General features: G+C 35.9%; 1 protein-coding gene and 1 pseudogene across 3 annotated transcripts in view; both read left to right on the forward strand.

Annotated features, from left to right (window-relative positions):
* LOC107706216 (ankyrin repeat and IBR domain-containing protein 1-like) overlaps positions 1-12327 on the forward strand; it is a 33274-nt gene extending 20947 nt beyond the window's left edge. For 2 of the 3 annotated variants that reach the window (XM_016509844.1, XM_016509847.1), the window contains 10 exons: positions 3175-3309; positions 3577-3663; positions 3758-3824; positions 3950-4095; positions 4214-4392; positions 5004-5055; positions 5259-5333; positions 7929-8049; positions 8170-8213; positions 8753-12327. In XM_016509844.1, coding sequence (XP_016365330.1) covers positions 3175-3309; positions 3577-3663; positions 3758-3824; positions 3950-4095; positions 4214-4392; positions 5004-5055; positions 5259-5333; positions 7929-8049; positions 8170-8213; positions 8753-9496 — 1650 coding nt within the window. In that variant the 3' untranslated portion in view covers positions 9497-12327. The remainder of the gene's footprint in view (positions 1-3174; positions 3310-3576; positions 3664-3757; positions 3825-3949; positions 4096-4213; positions 4393-5003; positions 5056-5258; positions 5334-7928; positions 8050-8169; positions 8214-8752) is intronic. The other variant, XM_016509846.1, reaches the window with a different exon arrangement.
* A 379-nt stretch (positions 12328-12706) lies between these two features.
* Positions 12707-15570, forward strand: LOC107706137 (GATA zinc finger domain-containing protein 1-like; annotated as a pseudogene).
* Positions 15571-19141: the final 3571 nt, after the last annotated feature.

A 19141-nucleotide genomic window follows, 5' to 3' on the forward strand; every position in this document is an offset into this window, starting at 1 on the left:
TCAACGGCACGTTGTCAGTTATTCCTTCCTTGTATTATTAATATGATTATTATTATTATTAAAAGGGCTATTATAGTCGCTCATTTAAGCCATTAGTAATCGCACGTTTATATTTAATTAAACTATTAAATTAACTTATACTAAACGAGTATAAATTTACTACTAAATACTAAACTAGGCTATAGCCTATTCCGCGCTCAAGCGGATCACATAAATAGCAAGAACATATTTTATTTAGGCTACTTATTACTAAACTATTTTCTGAGTCATTGTCTGCAAAGATGAAGTTGACGATGCTGATGAACGACTTTATTCTCGAAATTTAATTATTTTGATTCTCAATATTTTATTTCTTAATTTTTCTGGATATTTAATGAGTTTAATCTAGCATTATAGGCTAATGACTTTATTCTGGAGATGTTTTTTTTTTTTATTGTTTGGCCCTATAATCCTCTTTCTTACCAAGAGGAATCTTTCTTATCCAAATGTTTTCATATTCACAATGTTGGCTATTTGAATTTGAATGCAACAGACTATTATTTATTAGGCCTATGTAAACCAGGCTCATCCTCTTCACATGAGCAAATATGTGCTTGGCCCGAACTCAGGCTGAACGGCACGGATTGTACTAAAGGCTGTTTTAATTAACCAGTGTATCTAGATTCTATAGTGTATCTATATGTTTGGTTGACTGTATTTTATTCTGATAATGAACAGGCTGCAGCGTTAAAATTAATATAAGCTATTCTGTGTCTTAAGACAAGTTAAGTTAGAACAAGTTCAATAATACAAATGTATTATATTTCTACGGTAGAGGAGAATAGCCAAAACAAAAAGAAACAAAGAAAACACAATGTAACATTCATGAAACCCTACTCAATGGAATGCGCACATGTGACTGGGGCTAGTGCCATCTAGTGGTCGCTGATTTTCTGTGTCTCAGCTGCGTGTGGATCGCGAGCTGTGTGTGTGTGGATTGGGCAAGGCTAAAAGGGCGGAACGAAAGTCTCAAAATTCAAACTGAACAAGATCGACTCGAACTAGACGTCAATTAATGCACGTGTGTCACCTGATCCACATATGCAAAGATTCCTTTTTGCATGAGTAATTTAATTTTAAGTTTTTAAGTTTCTCTTTTATTGTCTCCCTTAGGAGAAATTTGTCTTAGGCAACCGGGAGAGCAGATCAAACATACAAAAAAAAAAAAAAAAAAAAAAAAAAAAAATTAAAAAAAAATTAACCCCCTCCAAATCTATATATATATATAATATGGTGATAGGTGGTGTAACTGTCCTGACAATCATCTTGAAGTAAAAAATGAATAAATAAATAAGTTTAATTTTATCCATAAACATCACTCTAACATAAGCTGCAGGATTTTCAAGGTGTTTTAAAATAAAGTGTGTCAGTATTCAAAGCATCTTCTGTACTCCTATTTTCTTTATACGCAAATTGATAAGGATCTAATTTATACACTACATCCTCTCTCAATTTCTCTGTCACAATACGTTCAAGTGATTTCATCACTATGGACGTTAACGCCACTGGTCTAAAGTCATTATTTTCCTCTGCTGGATGTTTTTTTGGAACAGGGATAACGACTGCTTTTTTCCATATTGTAGGAATAAATCCAGTGTCGAGTGATAATTGAAATAATGGACTCCAGGCTGGAGTTAATTCATCAGCAAATGTTTTAAGTAAAAGTGCTGAAATACCATCCGGCCCACTGGACTTTTTGGTATGCAGCCTTTTAAAAATTTTCGCAACAGCACTTGGGTCCACCACAATTCTATCCTTTGTGAAATCACATGTTACAGAACTCAGCAAATCTCTACATTTATCAATATTACCACTACCAGTCAGTTCAAAACGACTATAAAAGTTATTAAATTCATTTGCTTTTTCAAATTCATTTAAAACCTGTATTTCTTTCTTATTTGAATTTAAATTTATCATTCCTCTCACAACATCCCACAACTTTTTAGTATTTGAAGTTGAAATAGCTTCTCTAACACGTAAATTGTGTTGCTCTCTCGCTTCCCTCAATTTTCTCCTTAGTTCCCTTTGAATTTCTCTAAACTCCATTTTATTATTATTTTTAAAAGCTTGATTTCTCCGCCTAATATATTGCTTAATCTCGGGGGTAATATATTCCTTGTTATTTGGATAAATTGTTATGGTCTTTTTTGGGACCACAGTATCAACACAAAAATGATATATTAATGCAGAACAGAACATTTTTATTCGGAAACATGTCTCTATTTGTAAAAATCGCTGCACAATCATTTAATCCCGAATTCCACAGACTCAAATTGAAAGGTATTTGTTTGTGGTTAGTAAGATACAACTTACGCAGCCTTGAGGGGCTCCAACATTTGTGACCAATATATCAGAGAAAGTTGAATTAATTTTCACTTGCTGTTGTCGTCCCGTTAGAAATGCATAATACCATTTAATTATATAAGGGTTCACTTCCATCTGTTTTAACTTAAATAACACAATATCTGGAAGTAATTATTAAACGCTGAACTCAGATCCATAAACATCACTCTAACATAAGCTGAAGGATTTTCAAGGTGTTTTAAAATAAAGTGTGTCAGTATTCAAAGCATCTTCTGTACTCCTATTTTCTTTATACGCAAATTGATAAGGATCTAATTTATACACTACATCCTCTCTCAATTTCTCTGTCACAATACGTTCAAGTGATTTCATCACTATGGACGTTAACGCCACTGGTCTAAAGTCATTATTTTCCTCTGCTGGATGTTTTTTTGGAACAGGGATAACGACTGCTTTTTTCCATATTGTAGGAATAAATCCAGTGTCGAGTAATAATTGGATAATTGTGCGTGCATCTATTAATCATTTTGAGTCTAGTATCATCCCATACACTCGTGCCTAGGTGGCTATAAATATAAAGGTTCTTGTACTACCTGGTCCATGGTCGTACACTCTTTTCGTTGATTAGTAACACGCATGCTGATTGGAATTTCTTGCTGGTTTATGTTATTGATAAAAAGGAAGGGAACACAGCTGGAATGTATGAGAGCAGTTGGAATTGATTGCATAATTCAAAACAATTTCGAAATCAACTTTATAGCTCTTTAGTGCTTGCATACGTATTTGATGAGTTCTGTTTTGCTCTCTTTTCTCATCTGGATCTCTTTGCAGTGCAAGTATGATTTCTGCTGGATTTGTCTTGAGGAATGGAAGAAACACAGCTCCTCTACCGGAGGATACTATCGCTGCACGCGCTACGAGGTCATCCAACAGGTGGAGGAACAGTCCAAGGAGATGACTGTGGAGGTACTCACTCCTTAAATGAGTTTACACACATGGCAGCCATTCAAGAAATGCATTTACTTAGATCTTTTGTGATTTGTTTGTGCACTACTGTGAATGGTGCTAGTGAAGAAAAGGCTCAGCACTTCACATTTACTTTCCAGGCTCATATTTCTCATGTGTAAAAAGCAACAAAACAGGTTCTGTGCTTTTGTTCTGAGTTTACATGTTGTTATGAGCTTGAATTTCCATCATGAAGTTACTCTTGCTTTTGTGATTGTGTCCTCGCAGGCAGAAAAACAGCACAAGAGTTTTCAGGAACTTGACCGTTTTATGCATTATTATACACGATACAAGAATCATGAACACAGTTACCAGGTAGGAATATTTATGTAATGAATGTCTTAAATGTTGAGTGATTGCCTCACTATTTGCTGACAGTCATTCATCAAAGGTGCTTCTTTTAAATTAGTTAGAAGAACGACTCCTGAAAACAGCCAAAGAAAAGATGGAGCAACTAAGCAAAGCTTTCATTGGAAGTGAGTGGAACATCATTTACATTTACATGACTTTAGCTTTAAGTGTGATATAGTATGTTCTTATAAACTGGTGTATTTTAAATCATATAAATATGTAAAAATGTCAATATTTCTGTTTCTTAAAGGGGAAGGAGCCCCACCTGACACCACTTTCATTGAGGATGGTGTGCATGAACTTCTCAAGACCCGACGCATCCTTAAGTGCTCTTATCCGTATAGTTTCTTCTTGGAGCCCAAAAGCACAAAGAAAGAAATATTTGAACTTATGCAGGTAGTGAGATCGAGATCTGTTCACCACTTAAGAGAAACAAGGCAGTGTGATTTTGTTTCCATTTAACCTTTTCTTGCACAATATGCTGATGTGTTTAATCTTTCTCCAACATACACAGACTGATTTAGAGATGGTCACCGAAGACCTTGCTCAGAAGGTGAACAGGCCTTACCTCCGCACCCCTCGCCATAAGATCATCAGTGCCACGTATCTGGTGCAGCAGAAGAGACGGGAGTTCTTGGCCTCTGTGGCTCGAGGTGTTGCCCCAAATGATTCTCCCGAGGCTCCCCGCCGCAGGTAAATCCTTGCGCTGCTATTTACACCACCATTTTTATCAGGTTATCAATTTTGCTAGTGTACTAGTACAGAATAATAGTATACATTTTCAATATGCACCATATAAAAACAAAAAACATGAATTTCAGTACCATGGCATATTTCAAAGTATCATAGTATTACCATCTAATACCATCACTGTGCCATGGTACTACTGTAGTACTTTTTGTACCATGGTAATACCATCAAGGATACAAACGATACAATTTTTTTTTGTCAACAAAAGAGAAACTGTAAGATCTCCTTGCAGTTTTCTGCTGAAATATGAGCTGTGGTTTAATGTTTGACAGCAAAGAAATTAAGACATCCATAAGGATTAATATTTTCTATTATGTAAAATAAACATATTATCATTAAATAGTATTAGTACTATAGGAAAGGACTTTTTTGTTGGATTTATTTTTATAAAAAAATTTAAAACAACAACTTATTGTATGGTCATATTGCATCTCGTTGAAGAACACTATGATGGTATTATAATACTTTGATATTACTTTGGTATCATGTCCAAAATATATTATACTAACAGAAATAAAAACCTACAGCCCCAGTACTTTTTTCCTCTTTTGCAGTTTTGCTGGTGGGACGTGGGATTGGGAGTATCTGGGATTTGCCTCTCCTGAGGTATTACTGCATTACTGCTCCTGTGTTTACATTTTTTTATGTTTTAACTAACCTCTGCTATTGCAAAGCTCAGCCAGCCAGAGTTGTAGCTCACTAGACTGTTAATGCCCTCTGACTGTCTGCGATGTCCTTGTAATAATGTAGGAGAGTTGTGTGTTGTTGTAAAGTACTAGCAGTCACTGAATCTCATTCTGTGTCCAAAGATGGTGAGGAATCACCCAGTACGGGGATCAAATGCACAGCGTGAGAGCAATTACAATGCAGGAGGCCAGCCGCAGGTACTGCTGAAGACAAAATAACAAAACATTCTTTAGTTAACAATTCTTAGTTCACAAAATTTGGTGCAGCATCAATTGTATAGTCATTCATATGTCCAGTATGACGTAATATATGATGCTGTCAAAATAAATGTAATCTGGTGTTTAGCTGTTAAGGCTGGTCATCTCCTGGAATATTCCAGATAAAGGACTATACCGTTACTCAGCCTAAATGCTTAAATAAACCAGAATTCCTGTCCTGTGGTCAACTTCACCGTTCTTGAAATGTGGACACTGTTGTAGATTGCTTTGTCATGCATTCAGTTTGCCTGTGCAAATGATCTGCATTCAGTCTTTCTAACAATTTCAAAATTATTATAATATTAGCTTTTTAATATATTTTTTTCTTCATTTTTTAATGCCTAAATACAGTGGCCTCAAAAAGGATTTGGACACTCAACCATTCTTAAAAAGTATGAATTCTGTTGCAATGGATAATTACATATTAAACTAAGAGGCATCTGCAAAAAAAATGGTGCTAAACATATTTTCTGAAAACTAACATCAGCCTTCTAAATTTTTTTTTTTTTCATTGACTTTTAAAAAATGAATCAGGTTATCAGTCTTGAACCACCAGTGTAGTTCATTGCATTAACCATGAACATGTTCTACTACATTTTAACTAAAGCGTTACAACCAGAAAATATCCAAATACTTAAAGTAGTTACGTTTTTTTTTAAATTATAAAACATTTAAAAAAAACTTATTTTTGTGGAGTGTTTTGCTTGAAAAGTGTTTTTAAAACTGTGGTTAGACATTTTGTTATATAATTACAAGAAACTAATTTTTAAGTGTGACTTGAGTGTCCAAATATGTTGTAGGGTCACTTTATTTTATTTTAATCCATATTAGTAGTAAGGATTAGAGACTCAGGATACGGTTTTCAAATAATTATTTCATTAACTCTTTTATTCACTGCTTGTAATATTGAAGTCAGTCAGTATTCTTGTGAGAGTCTGTCCATTTTTTAAGGATCTATCTTTTACTTAAAGCAGGGGTGCCCAAACTCGGTCCTGGAGGGCCGGTGTCCTGCAGAGTTTAGCTCCAGCTTGCCTCAACACACCTGCCGGGAAGTTAGTTGTATGCCTAGTAAGACCTTGATTAGCTGGTTCAGGTGTGTTTGATTAGGGTTGGAGCTAAACTCTGCAGGACACCGGCCCTCCAGGAATATTTTATATATCAATCTAACATATTTTTCCTTAATATATTCATGTATGTGTGTGTATTTATATATTTTTACATAATAAATATACACAGTACACACATATAGGATGTAAACATAAACGTTTATTTTGAATGTTATTAATCGCGATTAATCGTTTTGCAGCCCTAAACCTGATGCAGCGTTCATTTTTCCACAATTATTTGTTTTGGTCATATTTTTGTATTTTGAATAAAAAAATTTTGTTACTATTTCATATTTTCATTTCTGTCAAACTTACTATAAAATGGCATCTAAATTTAGTCAACGAAATTGCTAAATTAAACAAAATATTTCATACATTTTCATAAACCAGAAAATATTTGATATGCTATTTAAACATGAAACAACATTTAAAAACATACACTGCCATTGAAAATTTTGGGGTTGGTAGGATTTTTTGAATGTTTTTGGGAAAAAGTCTCACCAAGGCTGCATTTATTTGATCAAAAGCATGGTAAAACAGTATTGTGAAATTTTACTACAATTTAAATAACTGTTTTCTATTTGAATATGTTTTAAAATGTATTTTATTCTTGTGATGGCAAAGCTGAATTTTCAGCAGCCATTACTTTGGTCTTTAGTGTCACATGATCCTCCAGAAATCATTCTAGCATGCTGAAACATTTCTTATCATTGTTAAAAACTGTTGTGCTGCCTAATATTTTTGTGGAAACTGAGATGCATTTTTTTTTTTTCAGAATTATTTGATAAGTTGAAGGTTAAAGAGCAGCATTTATTTGAAATAGAAATCCTTAGTAACATTATTAATGATGCTAGTCTCGCGAGTTTGTTTATAGGAGCAAAGGAAGTAAAGTTTCTTTACTTTAGCAATGGAAAACCAGTCTCCTCTTGGTTTATATCGAAATCCTCCGACATTTTTCTTTACAAATCCTTGGTTTGTACTTCTAATTCATGACCGGCGTTTTGTTTTGTTCTCTCTCTGCGTTAGTCACTAATCACGCAACGCCGCGCGTCTTGCGTCATCCGCCGGATCGCCTTCCGCGTATGACAGATAACGGAAGTGAGAGAAAAGTGTTTATTACGTTTGATTATTATACCGGAGCGGTGTGAGGCACGTTTATTATGAATGCGTGCTTTATTTGACGACTTGTGGACTGTTCAACTGCAACACCGGCTGACTGCAATGATAACGCTTGGAATAGCCAGGACCATTTTTAATATAACTCCGACTGGATTCGTCTGAAAGAAGAAAGTCATATACACCTAGGATGCCTCGAGGGTGAGTAAAACAGTCTGATTTTCATTTTTGGGTGAACTAACCCTTTAGTTACTGCTCCTTGACAACAAATCATGTATATTTGTAATTAAACTGAGGTTGATGGTTACTGCAGGAATACTCAGATTTTCAGTACAGACGGAGACACAGGCAGAGGCGTAGAGGAGACCTTCTTAGACTGCACAGCCTCCGCAGTAACACCCCTGAACCACATGACTCCAATGACAACACTTTAGGTAAAGCTCCTGACAGAGACAGTGACCCCACATAAAGTTAGGATAGACATAACTGAAAGAGCTGCTTTATGTCGATGTTACAGAGTTTGAAATTTCTGTATGTGCAATTTGTGTCTACAGAAACACATGAGGGAGGCAATACACCAAGGCATGGGATCTCCACGGTGAATATACTGTTTATATGTAAAGATTTTCTAACCTGATTAGGGCTGCAAAACGATTAATCGCATTCAAAATAAAAGTTTATGTTTACATCCTATATGTGTGTACTGTGTGTATTAAGTATATATAAATACACACACATATATGTATATATTTTAAAAAATATTTGTGTGTATATATATATATATTTGGTCTTTAGTGTCACATGATCCTCCAGAAATCATTCTAGCATGCTGAAACATTTCTTATCATTGTTAAAAACTGTTGTGCTGCCTAATATTTTTGTGGAAACTGAGATGCATTTTTTTTTTTTCAGAATTATTTGATAAGTTGAAGGTTAAAGAGCAGCATTTATTTGAAATAGAAATCCTTAGTAACATTATTAATGTCTTGATGAAATTTTTTTTAATGCATCCTTGCTGAATAAAAGTAATAATTTCTTTAAAAAAATCTTACTGACCCCACACATTTGAATGGTATTGTAGCTTAAAAATGAGTCAAAGAACATATATGGAGAATTTGAACCCTTTTTATCCCTCAGGCACTTGGGTCTCTGGATGAAGATGACCCCAATATTTTGTTGGCTATTCAGCTGTCCCTACAGGAGTCCGGGCTGGCCTTGGACCCCGAGCCTCAGGATGTGCTCAGTAACGATGCCTCTGTAGGTGCCAGTGGTTCCTCTCTGCCCTCTAGACTGGATTCTGCGCACCATACTGCGGATCCCCCCCGAGCTTCCATGAGCAGCTCTGAGCTTCTGGAGCTGGGAGACAGCCTTATGAGACTGGGCAACATTACCAGCCACTATACACCCTTTAACATGAGTTCCTACCCTGATGCCTTGGGTAACGCCTTCACCCCTAGTGACCCAGACTGCCTGGACCCTTCCACCAATGCCAACCTGCTTGGCAACATTATGGCCTGGTTCCACGATATGAATCCACAGAGCATTGCACTGATTCCCTCAGCCGCCGCAGATGCCAGTCCCGAGCTACCCGTTTTTGGAGAGGGACAATCTGCCAAAGCCCAGGACGAGGAGAATGAGGTGGGGAGTCCTGAGCAGGGTTCCCTATCGCTAATGAAAGAGAGCGCAGACGTGTTGGCATCGCAGCTTTTGGAGCTAGAATGTGTGGATGATGCACAACCTCCTAAAGCAGAGCCAGACTTGGAGGGTTCGAGTGGCAGTGTAGATCTCACTAGCGCAGTTTGTCCGGAGAGCAGTACTGATCGGGATCCGCAGGTAACCGACCTCTCCTTAGAGTGGGAGGAAGAAGTGCACCTAGTGTGAGGAAAAATCTAATTATGTTTACCAACTGAGTGCTCTTATCGTGCCAAAACACTAAATAAAAGCAGAATTGCTTGTTCAGAAATGGAGAAGAGTGAACCAGGTGAATTGGGGTTAGACGGGACTTGTCTTAGTTGTGTGTTGCACCGCGTCTGGTGGAAGAAACAAGAAATTGTGGTCAGATTCAAGCTTATGAAAGTAGATGAGAGAAGAGTGGGTCTCATTCACTAACCGTATTTGTGTGTATGAATGTTTTTGCACAGAAATCATAATTCACTAATATCTTAGCACTTCGATTTTTTTCTACATTTAACATAAAATTTAGAACCAACTAAAACTTTATGTATGTATGTATGTAAAAATCAGTCCTGGTGGCCTTAGAAACATGAAATGGTTTAAGCTGAAAAGTTTATACGGACTTGGAAATTTGAACAGCTGAGTGACCCAAAAATGATTTAGCATTGAAAAAATGACACATTTTAGATCTGCATAAAAATGTGTTGTTAGGCCTATATAAAAGGTCTTTATTTTGTATTTAAAAGCCATTATATGGAGATGGTTAGGGCACTAATTATGCTGATTGCTAACTTTAGGGACATTTATGTAGAATAATCTGGATTCATTAACATTAGAAAGATAGTAAGAGCAAGTTTACATGCCTACCTGTTGAGAGTAATCAGGTGGAAATGTTGTGTAAGAACCATTTCTGTGCACATAAGAACACGGTTATAAGTGAATGTTGCAAAGTATTAAACTCACATTGAAATGGAAGTAGCGACAGGTATTTTATTCCATATTGTGGTGTACATCTGAGTGAAATGGATATTTGGAAAAGAAAAAAAATGTTAGGTGGTGCCTTGGTTTTATCCACTGCTGTGTTGATTGCAGTCGATTGTAAGAAAGAGGCGGAGTTTATGCACTCTAAATGATTGGAGAAATGAACATACATCATCATAGGGAAGTCTGTCATTTTCAGGTTTTCGTTTAAAGCCAAGCAAGGCCACTTTGGCCATTTCTAGAAATCTTGCTGTGGGTGCCATGAGAGAAAGCTCCATCTGTATTAGATTGGAAAGTCATTTTTTTCTTTTAAGTTCAAATGAATGGAAATGAAAGGGATGAATTTTTGACAGTTTTATCTTTCTGAAAAGAAAAAGGAATGTTTACGTGCAGAAGAAAATACATGAAAGCATCAATCCAATGTTTCTTGGCTCTTACAGTGACAGTGAAACAGTGTGAAGCCACCATTAAGACCTGAACTTTTTGCCCTGTTTTGTTTTTAATTCTACAGTTCTCCTATTTAGCAATGCCAATTTATTGCTTTATTTAAAAACACTAATGTTATTTTTATTTAATTTAAGTCACATTTAATGCAAGTGCAGATTGCACAATGCACATTTCATGTTAAAAATAAGGAGTGTTTTGAAATCTTCAAACTGTTTGTTCTTCAACATATTGTCCTGCAGAAGACCTTGTTCGCTTCCAAAAGGTTACACTTCATGTAAATTTACACTCCTGAAAATGTGAGGGCATTTATTACCTTATCTATTGTGACTACTACACACAATACCTCTGATTATCCTGTGTTGTGTATTTCATTTGGCCTCATGAATAACGCATATATATGCATAAAGACACTTCACAGGTTTTCTGAAGCAATAGAGACATAACAACAGTGCTTTTCCTTTTTCGTTTGTGTGCCGAACTATGTATATGTCATATTACATAGAAAGTCATTCTCTTTAACAACAAAAACAGTTATTTTGTCTCATTTTATGTACGGCATATGAGGCCAAATTAATCATCTGTTTACCAATTATCAAACCTTTGCAGAAGGCCAATCACATCCCTCACTGACAAAACATACTGTGCAGTAACCAAGAGGCTTTTCAAGGAATTTTCTAGGTTAAATACAATTTAAGATTTATAGACCGCATCTGTGTTATGCTATCGGTTACCACATCATCGCTTAGTTTGTAAAACAAAAGCAATGTCTTTAAAATGTAACTCCAACACTGTTGATAGATCTTAAAGTGTATTTAAACCAGAATATTTCTATTACTGATACATAATTGTTGGAAGGTTTTAGATATGTGGAAGAGATTTTCCCCCCCCCTTTTTTTTTTCTTTAATTTACTGTGCTCATCGGTGTGCCTTGTTCGTACTTTTTCTTATTTATATACATGTTGCCTAATTATGTTAGTGTTTGCTGTGTCAATCAAATACAATCAACCTTACATATTCATGAATTGCTAAAAATTCAATTTCTATAGTCACTTGCTAAAAAGTATGTTTCTTTTTTTCAGATTGAATAGTTTTTGGTTCATGTTGACAAAAGCCTCATGTTTTGTATTACACTGAACAGGTTGCCATGTTTTGATGGTCTTTTATGACATTACAGTTAGAAAGGTCTGTGGCCCTATAGAGAGGTGTCTTTTATTGACATTATTATGATATAAGGGAAAAAGAAAGGCTAGATGTAGATTTGTTGATTATAGTTGGTGTATTTAGGTTTGCTGGTTTCTTTTTCTTTTCTTTTTTTCCAGAAAATTTTACATTGAAAGTGATGGCCAGTTTTTACAAATTTGATATTTGATTAAATCATCTTGTGTAGTAACGACCAGTTTTTACATCCGTTTTTTCCCCCTAACTTAAGTATTTATGGTGGTGGTATTTTATCTTTCTTTTTTTTTTTTGAGGAAACATGACCACTAACAATACATTGTCATTTGCACTTTCATAGACTATACTTGATACATTCCCAGTTTGTATGATGTGTAGCCAATAAACAGAAAGTATTGGTAAAGGTTTGCTCGGATTAAAAAGTTTAAAGTGCAGTCCTGTTTTATTGTGGTTCATGAAAAAACTAATGCAACAAACATGCTTTCTTAAAATTTAATGACATGAAATCCAGTTAAATATTTTTCTTGACAGATTTGTTGACTTATTTTTTGTTTAAAATGCTCAATTTCTTCTCTTGTTCTTGTACGTTTTTTTTGTGTGAGATTTGGTAAAATATAGATAAAGGACCAATTATTCATTGTTTTCAAAATTAAGGATATGTATTTGAGAGACCATATTTCTTTGAAATGGACATTTATTTTAGAATTTTGGCTGTGATCGCGTTCTCAAGGAAACAAAAAATTACGGTTTAATTCAGAAATAATTTTACCAGACCCTTGTAAAGCAAACATTACCAAGCTGTGGTCCGCAAACATGCCTCTTGTAAAACCATGCTGTGCTGTTTGCAAAACCAACTCTTCTTCCATGTGGAGAAACCAGGGGGAAATTGTGTAACACCTGCACGGGTAAAAGTACAAACGGTGGAGGCTCCGGAGCATCTGCTTCATCCACCATCCAGCAGAATAATGGCCAAGGAAAACAGGTTTGCATTTTTGTTGTTTTTGTTAAACTTGCTTTCTAACGTCGATTTGTGTAACCTCTCATTTAGACTGCTATTGTCACACTTTGAAGTATAAATAAAGCTAGCCTATCTACACTAAATACACGATATCGCTCACTTTGTACAGTTTTGGACGCACTATATCTGTATATTTTGCTCAGAAAATTTTACGCATATACTTTTTAACGACGTTTTAAAGAAATATGATTAAAATAATTGAACACTTGCATGAGACTACAGACATAAGTCTTCTAGTTTTAGTCTACATGGAGCGGCTCGCCCGCAACGTTTACATCACCTCTGTCAGTGTCAAGCCATTACAACCATATACAAAACTTGCTAATCTTGTTTCCCCCTTTATTTTATAGTCCAAACAGGAAATCCACAGACGCTCCGCATGGTATAGCACCAAGTAGCTACAAAGCGCCGGCCCGGCCTCTGAGAAAAAAGTCACAACCAAAGGAAAGACTGAGTAGACGACACATTTTCAAATTGAAAAATGTAAGTGCTTTTCATTCAGGCTTGTTAATAATTTTTCTCCCTCCAATATTTACGTGGTTTAATAAAATGTTTCAATGGATTTTAATCTTCTTTCTCTTCTATCAAAGCACTAGTCATATCAACAATTGTCACACATCAGAGTCTGGGTTCTACAAGGTAATCCGCTCCTTTTTACTGTTCAAAAATGTTTGTTCAAAGTACTTTTCTGTCTGCCACTTTCTATCCAGTAACCTGCACTTCTTGTGATCAGGGTGTCTTTTATCAAATAGGAGATGTCATTAAAGTAATAGATGAGGATGATGGAAAACTGTATTACACACAGATTCATGGTTTTGTCCAGGACCAGGGGCCTGTACCATGAAGCCAGATTAGTCAAGTCAAGTCAAGTCACCTTTATTTATATAGCGCTTTTAACAATACAGATTGTGTCAAAGCAACTGAACAGCATTAATTAGGAAAATAGTGTGTCAATAATGCAAAATGACAATAGTAAACACTAATTTTCCAGTTAAAGACAGTTCATCATTGAATCAGTGATGTCTTCATTCAGCTCAGTTCAGTTTAAATAGTATATGTGCAATCAAGTCAACGATATCGCTGGAAATGAAGTGTACCCAACTAAGCAAGCCAGAGGCGACAGCGGCAAGGAACCAAAACTCCATCGGTGACAGAATGGAGAAAAAACCTTGGGAGAAACCAGGCTCAGTCAGGGGCCAGTTCTCCTCTGGCCAGACCAAACCAGCAGTTCAATTTCAGGCTGCAGCAAAGTCACATTGCAACCACGCTGGCGATGCTAGCGGGCTATTTGCTAATAGCGGACCACTGGCTAGCAAGGCAAGTTTCAGTTTTGTTTGCACCAATTTTGGGTTTTAGGTAGCATGAAAGTGGCTTGGCTGTTAGCTGTGTTCAATGCCATAGTAGTTTACACTGCACAACTAACCTGCTCCAGGGCAGGTTGTGTTATGATTAAGAGATCTCAAACTGAAATTGGACCAATCAGATGTGAGCAAAGTGACACATGTCTGATGCAAAAAAAAAAAAGTCACTCCCCCAGTTTTTCTTCCTACAAATTAAAGGTCACTATAAAGTACCTTAAAAAAATGCAACAAAATTGTCTGACTTTAATGATAATTACAATTATTATTAATCCATACACGCAAGCACTTTTAGTTTAACAATTATTATAAAGCATTTATTTTAAATGAATATTAATATATACAGATCATATGCAATATAAATAAGTGGTAGAATGAATAGATAACACGTTAAAAATGGCTACATGTGACCTTACATGTTCGAGTCTCTATCGCTATATATTATCAACTATATAAACTAACTTCTCAAGTTTCACTTGTGACTGCACTTATAGAGCAAGATAATTTCCTTTATTTTATAATTTCCTTTACTTCAGTCTAAATGCATTTAAATTCCTTATATTCTTTAATCTCTTAAACGTTAACAAATAGTTTTGAATCTCGCTGGTTCTCTTGCAAGAAGTGAATCACTTGCTCTGGGTTGTGATTGGCTGTTCACCATGATGTCACACATTCATGTGCATGCACCCCACAAACTCAGGATCAAAGCCTGAGTTGACAAAGAAAGTTGATGATCAACATCATGGTACCAATAAAGCCGGATTGGAGTGGTTTGGTTTTGTCAACTCGAAACGAATCCTGTAACTCTGAATTTGTTCATCTACCATCATGGTACAGGGCAGGCCCCAGTACTGTGAGAAAAGCACTGTGTAAATTTTGTTGAGCCCAACTCAGTCCAGTCCTCAAAATCGATGTGATTCAAGCACATTTATTCTTGGTTAATAATGCAGAAACACTTTTTTTGTTCCTTGCTGATACATGTGTTGCACTTCATATATTGCATATGCAAATAGTTAATTAATTGTTAAAGGATATTTACATTGACCTGGTAAATCTGCATATGTGTGGTCAGTGCATCATCACTAGTCATCCTAATTTGAAGCATGGTTAAAATGTTTTTAGAACTGCAGTATAAACACATTTATTTCTTTGCTTAGAATAGGAATACCTGGAGTTTATGTCATGCCCCATCAGAGTTTTCAAATCAAGAAGTTGCCTTTTCCCTACAATACCAGTTCGTCCAGAAAAAGGCTACAACTGGACCGACACCTGCTGTTGCCATCAAAGAAACTGTTGGGTGAAATTAACCACTAAATTACTGCACATTCAGACTCAAGTTTTTTTTTTTATTAACAGGAATTTTCAGTACAATTTTAAAAACAGAAATGTCATGCTTGGATTAGAATGCGTGATATTTGTCATTGAACATAAAACATTTTCTACAGTCACATTTCTAACACAAATGTACAGAATATTCCAGAACTCTCAGAGTTTGACAGTTAAATGCAGAAGCTGCAGTAGTACGACATAGAAGTCTACAAATTGAAAACAGAAACTGTAAATACAAAGTTAATTTGCAACAATTTGTTATGATCGGTTAATTTGTACACAGTATTTTTTTCTGATCTTCCAGTTCTGTGAGGAATGGGTCATCTTGAGCTCAGGTTGCTTGTTCACCAGCTTTCAGTATCTTGCTCTTGTTGAGATGTGGTGAGTCTGTGCTGGTGTCCAAAAGATGTGCCTGAAACAGAATCCAACACTTGATTTCATTTTAGCTGAAGGTTGAAGTGAGCAGGTATGTACAGTATTTTTGGCTATATTTCATTGATTAAAGAATAATCTGTTCAATTAAAAGATAATTTCTGGAACTCACATTGCTTAAATTGATGATAGTGGAGATTATGTCTCCAGTGGCCATCTCAATGTTGACCATGTTCTCCAAGGAGGCAGTTTCCTTGAGCTGCGTAATCTCCTGATCATGCTGCTTAATCTCCTCCACTGTAGCCCTGCAAGACACTGAAGATGCTACTACATTTGACTGAATATGTCTGTATCCACAAATGTACCTGGAAAGAACCAGAGGAAATTGTGTTTTCGTTTTTTTTTCTACCTACTTTTGTAGCTCTCGTTTAATGGTGAAGTATTCGTCCATGTTTCTTTGTATCGCTAACATGACGATGACTACATTTTCGTAGTTCTCTACAGTCAGGTTCTCTGTATAGCCACTCCTTAATGGCTTTTGATGCTTGATCTTGTTTATTTTCTTAACCACTACTTCCACATGGATCATGTCCGCAGCTTCGAGTTTGGCATCCAGTGGCGAGTCCTGTTTATGTGTTAAAACATGAAAGGTTTTCAGCTTTATGAACACAAACAAGATTTTCATGGAGCAATATAAGTGTAACTTAAAAATAAAATGGAGTAAATTATTAGTTTAATAAACAGACATTTAATTGTTGAAAAATATTTTTTAATGTAACAGAAAAATTGAGACCAAAAACTGATCAAATATGCGCTCCAGCATACAGTGGGGAAAATATTTATTTGATCCCCTGCTGATTTTGTAAGTTTGCCCACTTACAAAGAAATGAAGGGTCTGTAATTTTTATGTTAGGTTTATTTTAACGGATAGAGACAGAATATCAACCAAAAAAGCACATTATTTAAAGGTTAGAAATTGATTTGCATTTCAGTGAGTGAAATAAGTAATTGATCCCCAAGCAAAACATGACTTAGTACTGCAGAAACCCTTATTGGCAAGCACAGAGGTAAGACGTTTTTTGTAGTTGGTCACCATGTTTGCACACATCTCAGGAGGGATTTTGGTGTACTGCTTTTTACAGATCCTCTCTAAATCCTCTCTCAAGTCGTTTGGCAACTCGAAGTTTCAGCTCCCTCCTGATTTCTGAAGGATCATGTGACACTAAAGACCGGAGTAGTGACTGCTGAAAATTCAGCTTTGCCATCACAGGTATAAATGATTTTTGAAATATATGCAAATAGAAAAAAAAATTTGAATTGAAATTTTAATATATTATATTCTTTTTTTGCATTTAATGTTTGAATTATAAAAAGTAGGGTAAAAGTAAAAATCTGTGTATTTTATAATATTCACACACATTTCATGTGATATCCTCACATATTACAGACAATTTTTTAATAAACAATGAAGCAATGTAATAACTACAAAAAAAATTTAGATTAATCACATATTCCCAGCAGTGTTTGCACACGTGTTTCTGCCCTAATGCTTGCCATTATTTGTATCTCTTCCTATTAATCATGATTCTCTGCTCATGGTTTAACATTACCTGGTTATCTGGTTTAATCCAGATCAAATAAGCCCAGTCTTTCAGACTCATTAATGAGTAACAGTAGGAGAATCAGGATAGTCATGTGCAAAGGAGGCTGCTCGGCTTGGGAAAGGCTACCCCAGTGATGAAAGCATTTCCTGCCTTCACTCTGCTCCCCAGGGTTATCGCCCCAGTCTCAGGATGACATCAGCTTAGAGCTGAGGGCTGGTTAGGGGGCAGAGCTTGGGGGGATTTGCCCATCCTACTGGAACAGACATACATTTAATTTGTCACTGTGGTCCTGTACCTCACCCCTCCGGTATTTTTCAGTCCACATCCACAATGGGCTGCTCTTCTCACCCCTTTTTATATCCTTTATATATATAAGATATTATACAGTATATATAAGACTGTTTAATCAATTAATTTAAAATCAAAAAGTGTTTGTAATACTCAAAGTAAGCCACAATACTTATTCTGACTTATATCTCACTGGATAGCTTTCCGTGTTGTATGGCCATTTTGTCGCAGCCATTCTGGGCCGAGGAATGGACAGTGATTTGATTTTCTCCACACACACGTCGCTTATTTTCCCCAGTCCAGTGGACATCATTAAATAGAATGCCTTTGGTAATCTCATTTCTAACAGACAGTTTGCGGTCTACGTCAGCCTCTGTTCATTTCAAACATCTGTGCGAGTCTCTTTGGATAAAGGGAAAATTGAAACGGTTAGCCAGAAACACAGTGCCATATCTGTTGATAGCTTTATCACAGCAGATTGGCTTTCATGGGGTTGAAAGAGGATAGGTAAAGCTAAGTGCTCAGTGCTCCTGAATACGAGAAGGCCATGACAGCAGAGATTACTTCATATGCTGTGTCTGTTCTCACTCTCTCTCTCATTCATATTACCTATGTAATGCTCCATAGTTCCTTTTGTGGAGAAGGAATGGGAAGAAAAAGAGCAAAACTTGCACTGATGTGAATCCTGTTACATATTTACTTTATTTTAGTTTGATAATAATAATAAAAATAATAGATTTAATTTAAAATACTGATATTACCTGTTTGTTATTATTATAATTATTATTATTATTACAGTGGGGAAAATATTTATTTGATCCCCTGCTGCTTTTGTAAGTTTGCCCACTTACAAAGAAATGAAGGGTCTGTAATTTTTATGTTAGGTTTATTTTAACGGATAGAGACAGAATATCAACCAAAAAAGCACATTATTTAAAGGTTAGAAATTGATTTGCATTTCAGTGAGTGAAATAAGTATTTGATTCCCTACCAACCAGCAAGAATTCTGGCTCCCACAGACTGGTTATGTGCCCATGTGGAACACAGATTAGTCCTGAAGTTACTCCTAATGTCAGCTCGTTAGGTGTATAAGACACCTGTCCACACAATCTGTATCTTACATTCCAACCTCTCCCACCACCATGGGCAAGACCAAAGAGCTGTCAAAGGATGTCAGAGACAAGATTGTAGATTTGCACAAGGCTGGAATGGGCTACAAGACCATCAGCAAGAAGCTTGGTGAGAAGGAGACAACTGTTGGTGCGATTATTCGGAAATG

The sequence above is a fragment of the Sinocyclocheilus rhinocerous genome, unplaced genomic scaffold, assembly GCF_001515625.1.
Source record: "Sinocyclocheilus rhinocerous isolate Xijiao unplaced genomic scaffold, SAMN03320098_v1.1 scaffold53, whole genome shotgun sequence".
NCBI classification, from domain to species: domain Eukaryota; kingdom Metazoa; phylum Chordata; class Actinopteri; order Cypriniformes; family Cyprinidae; genus Sinocyclocheilus; species Sinocyclocheilus rhinocerous.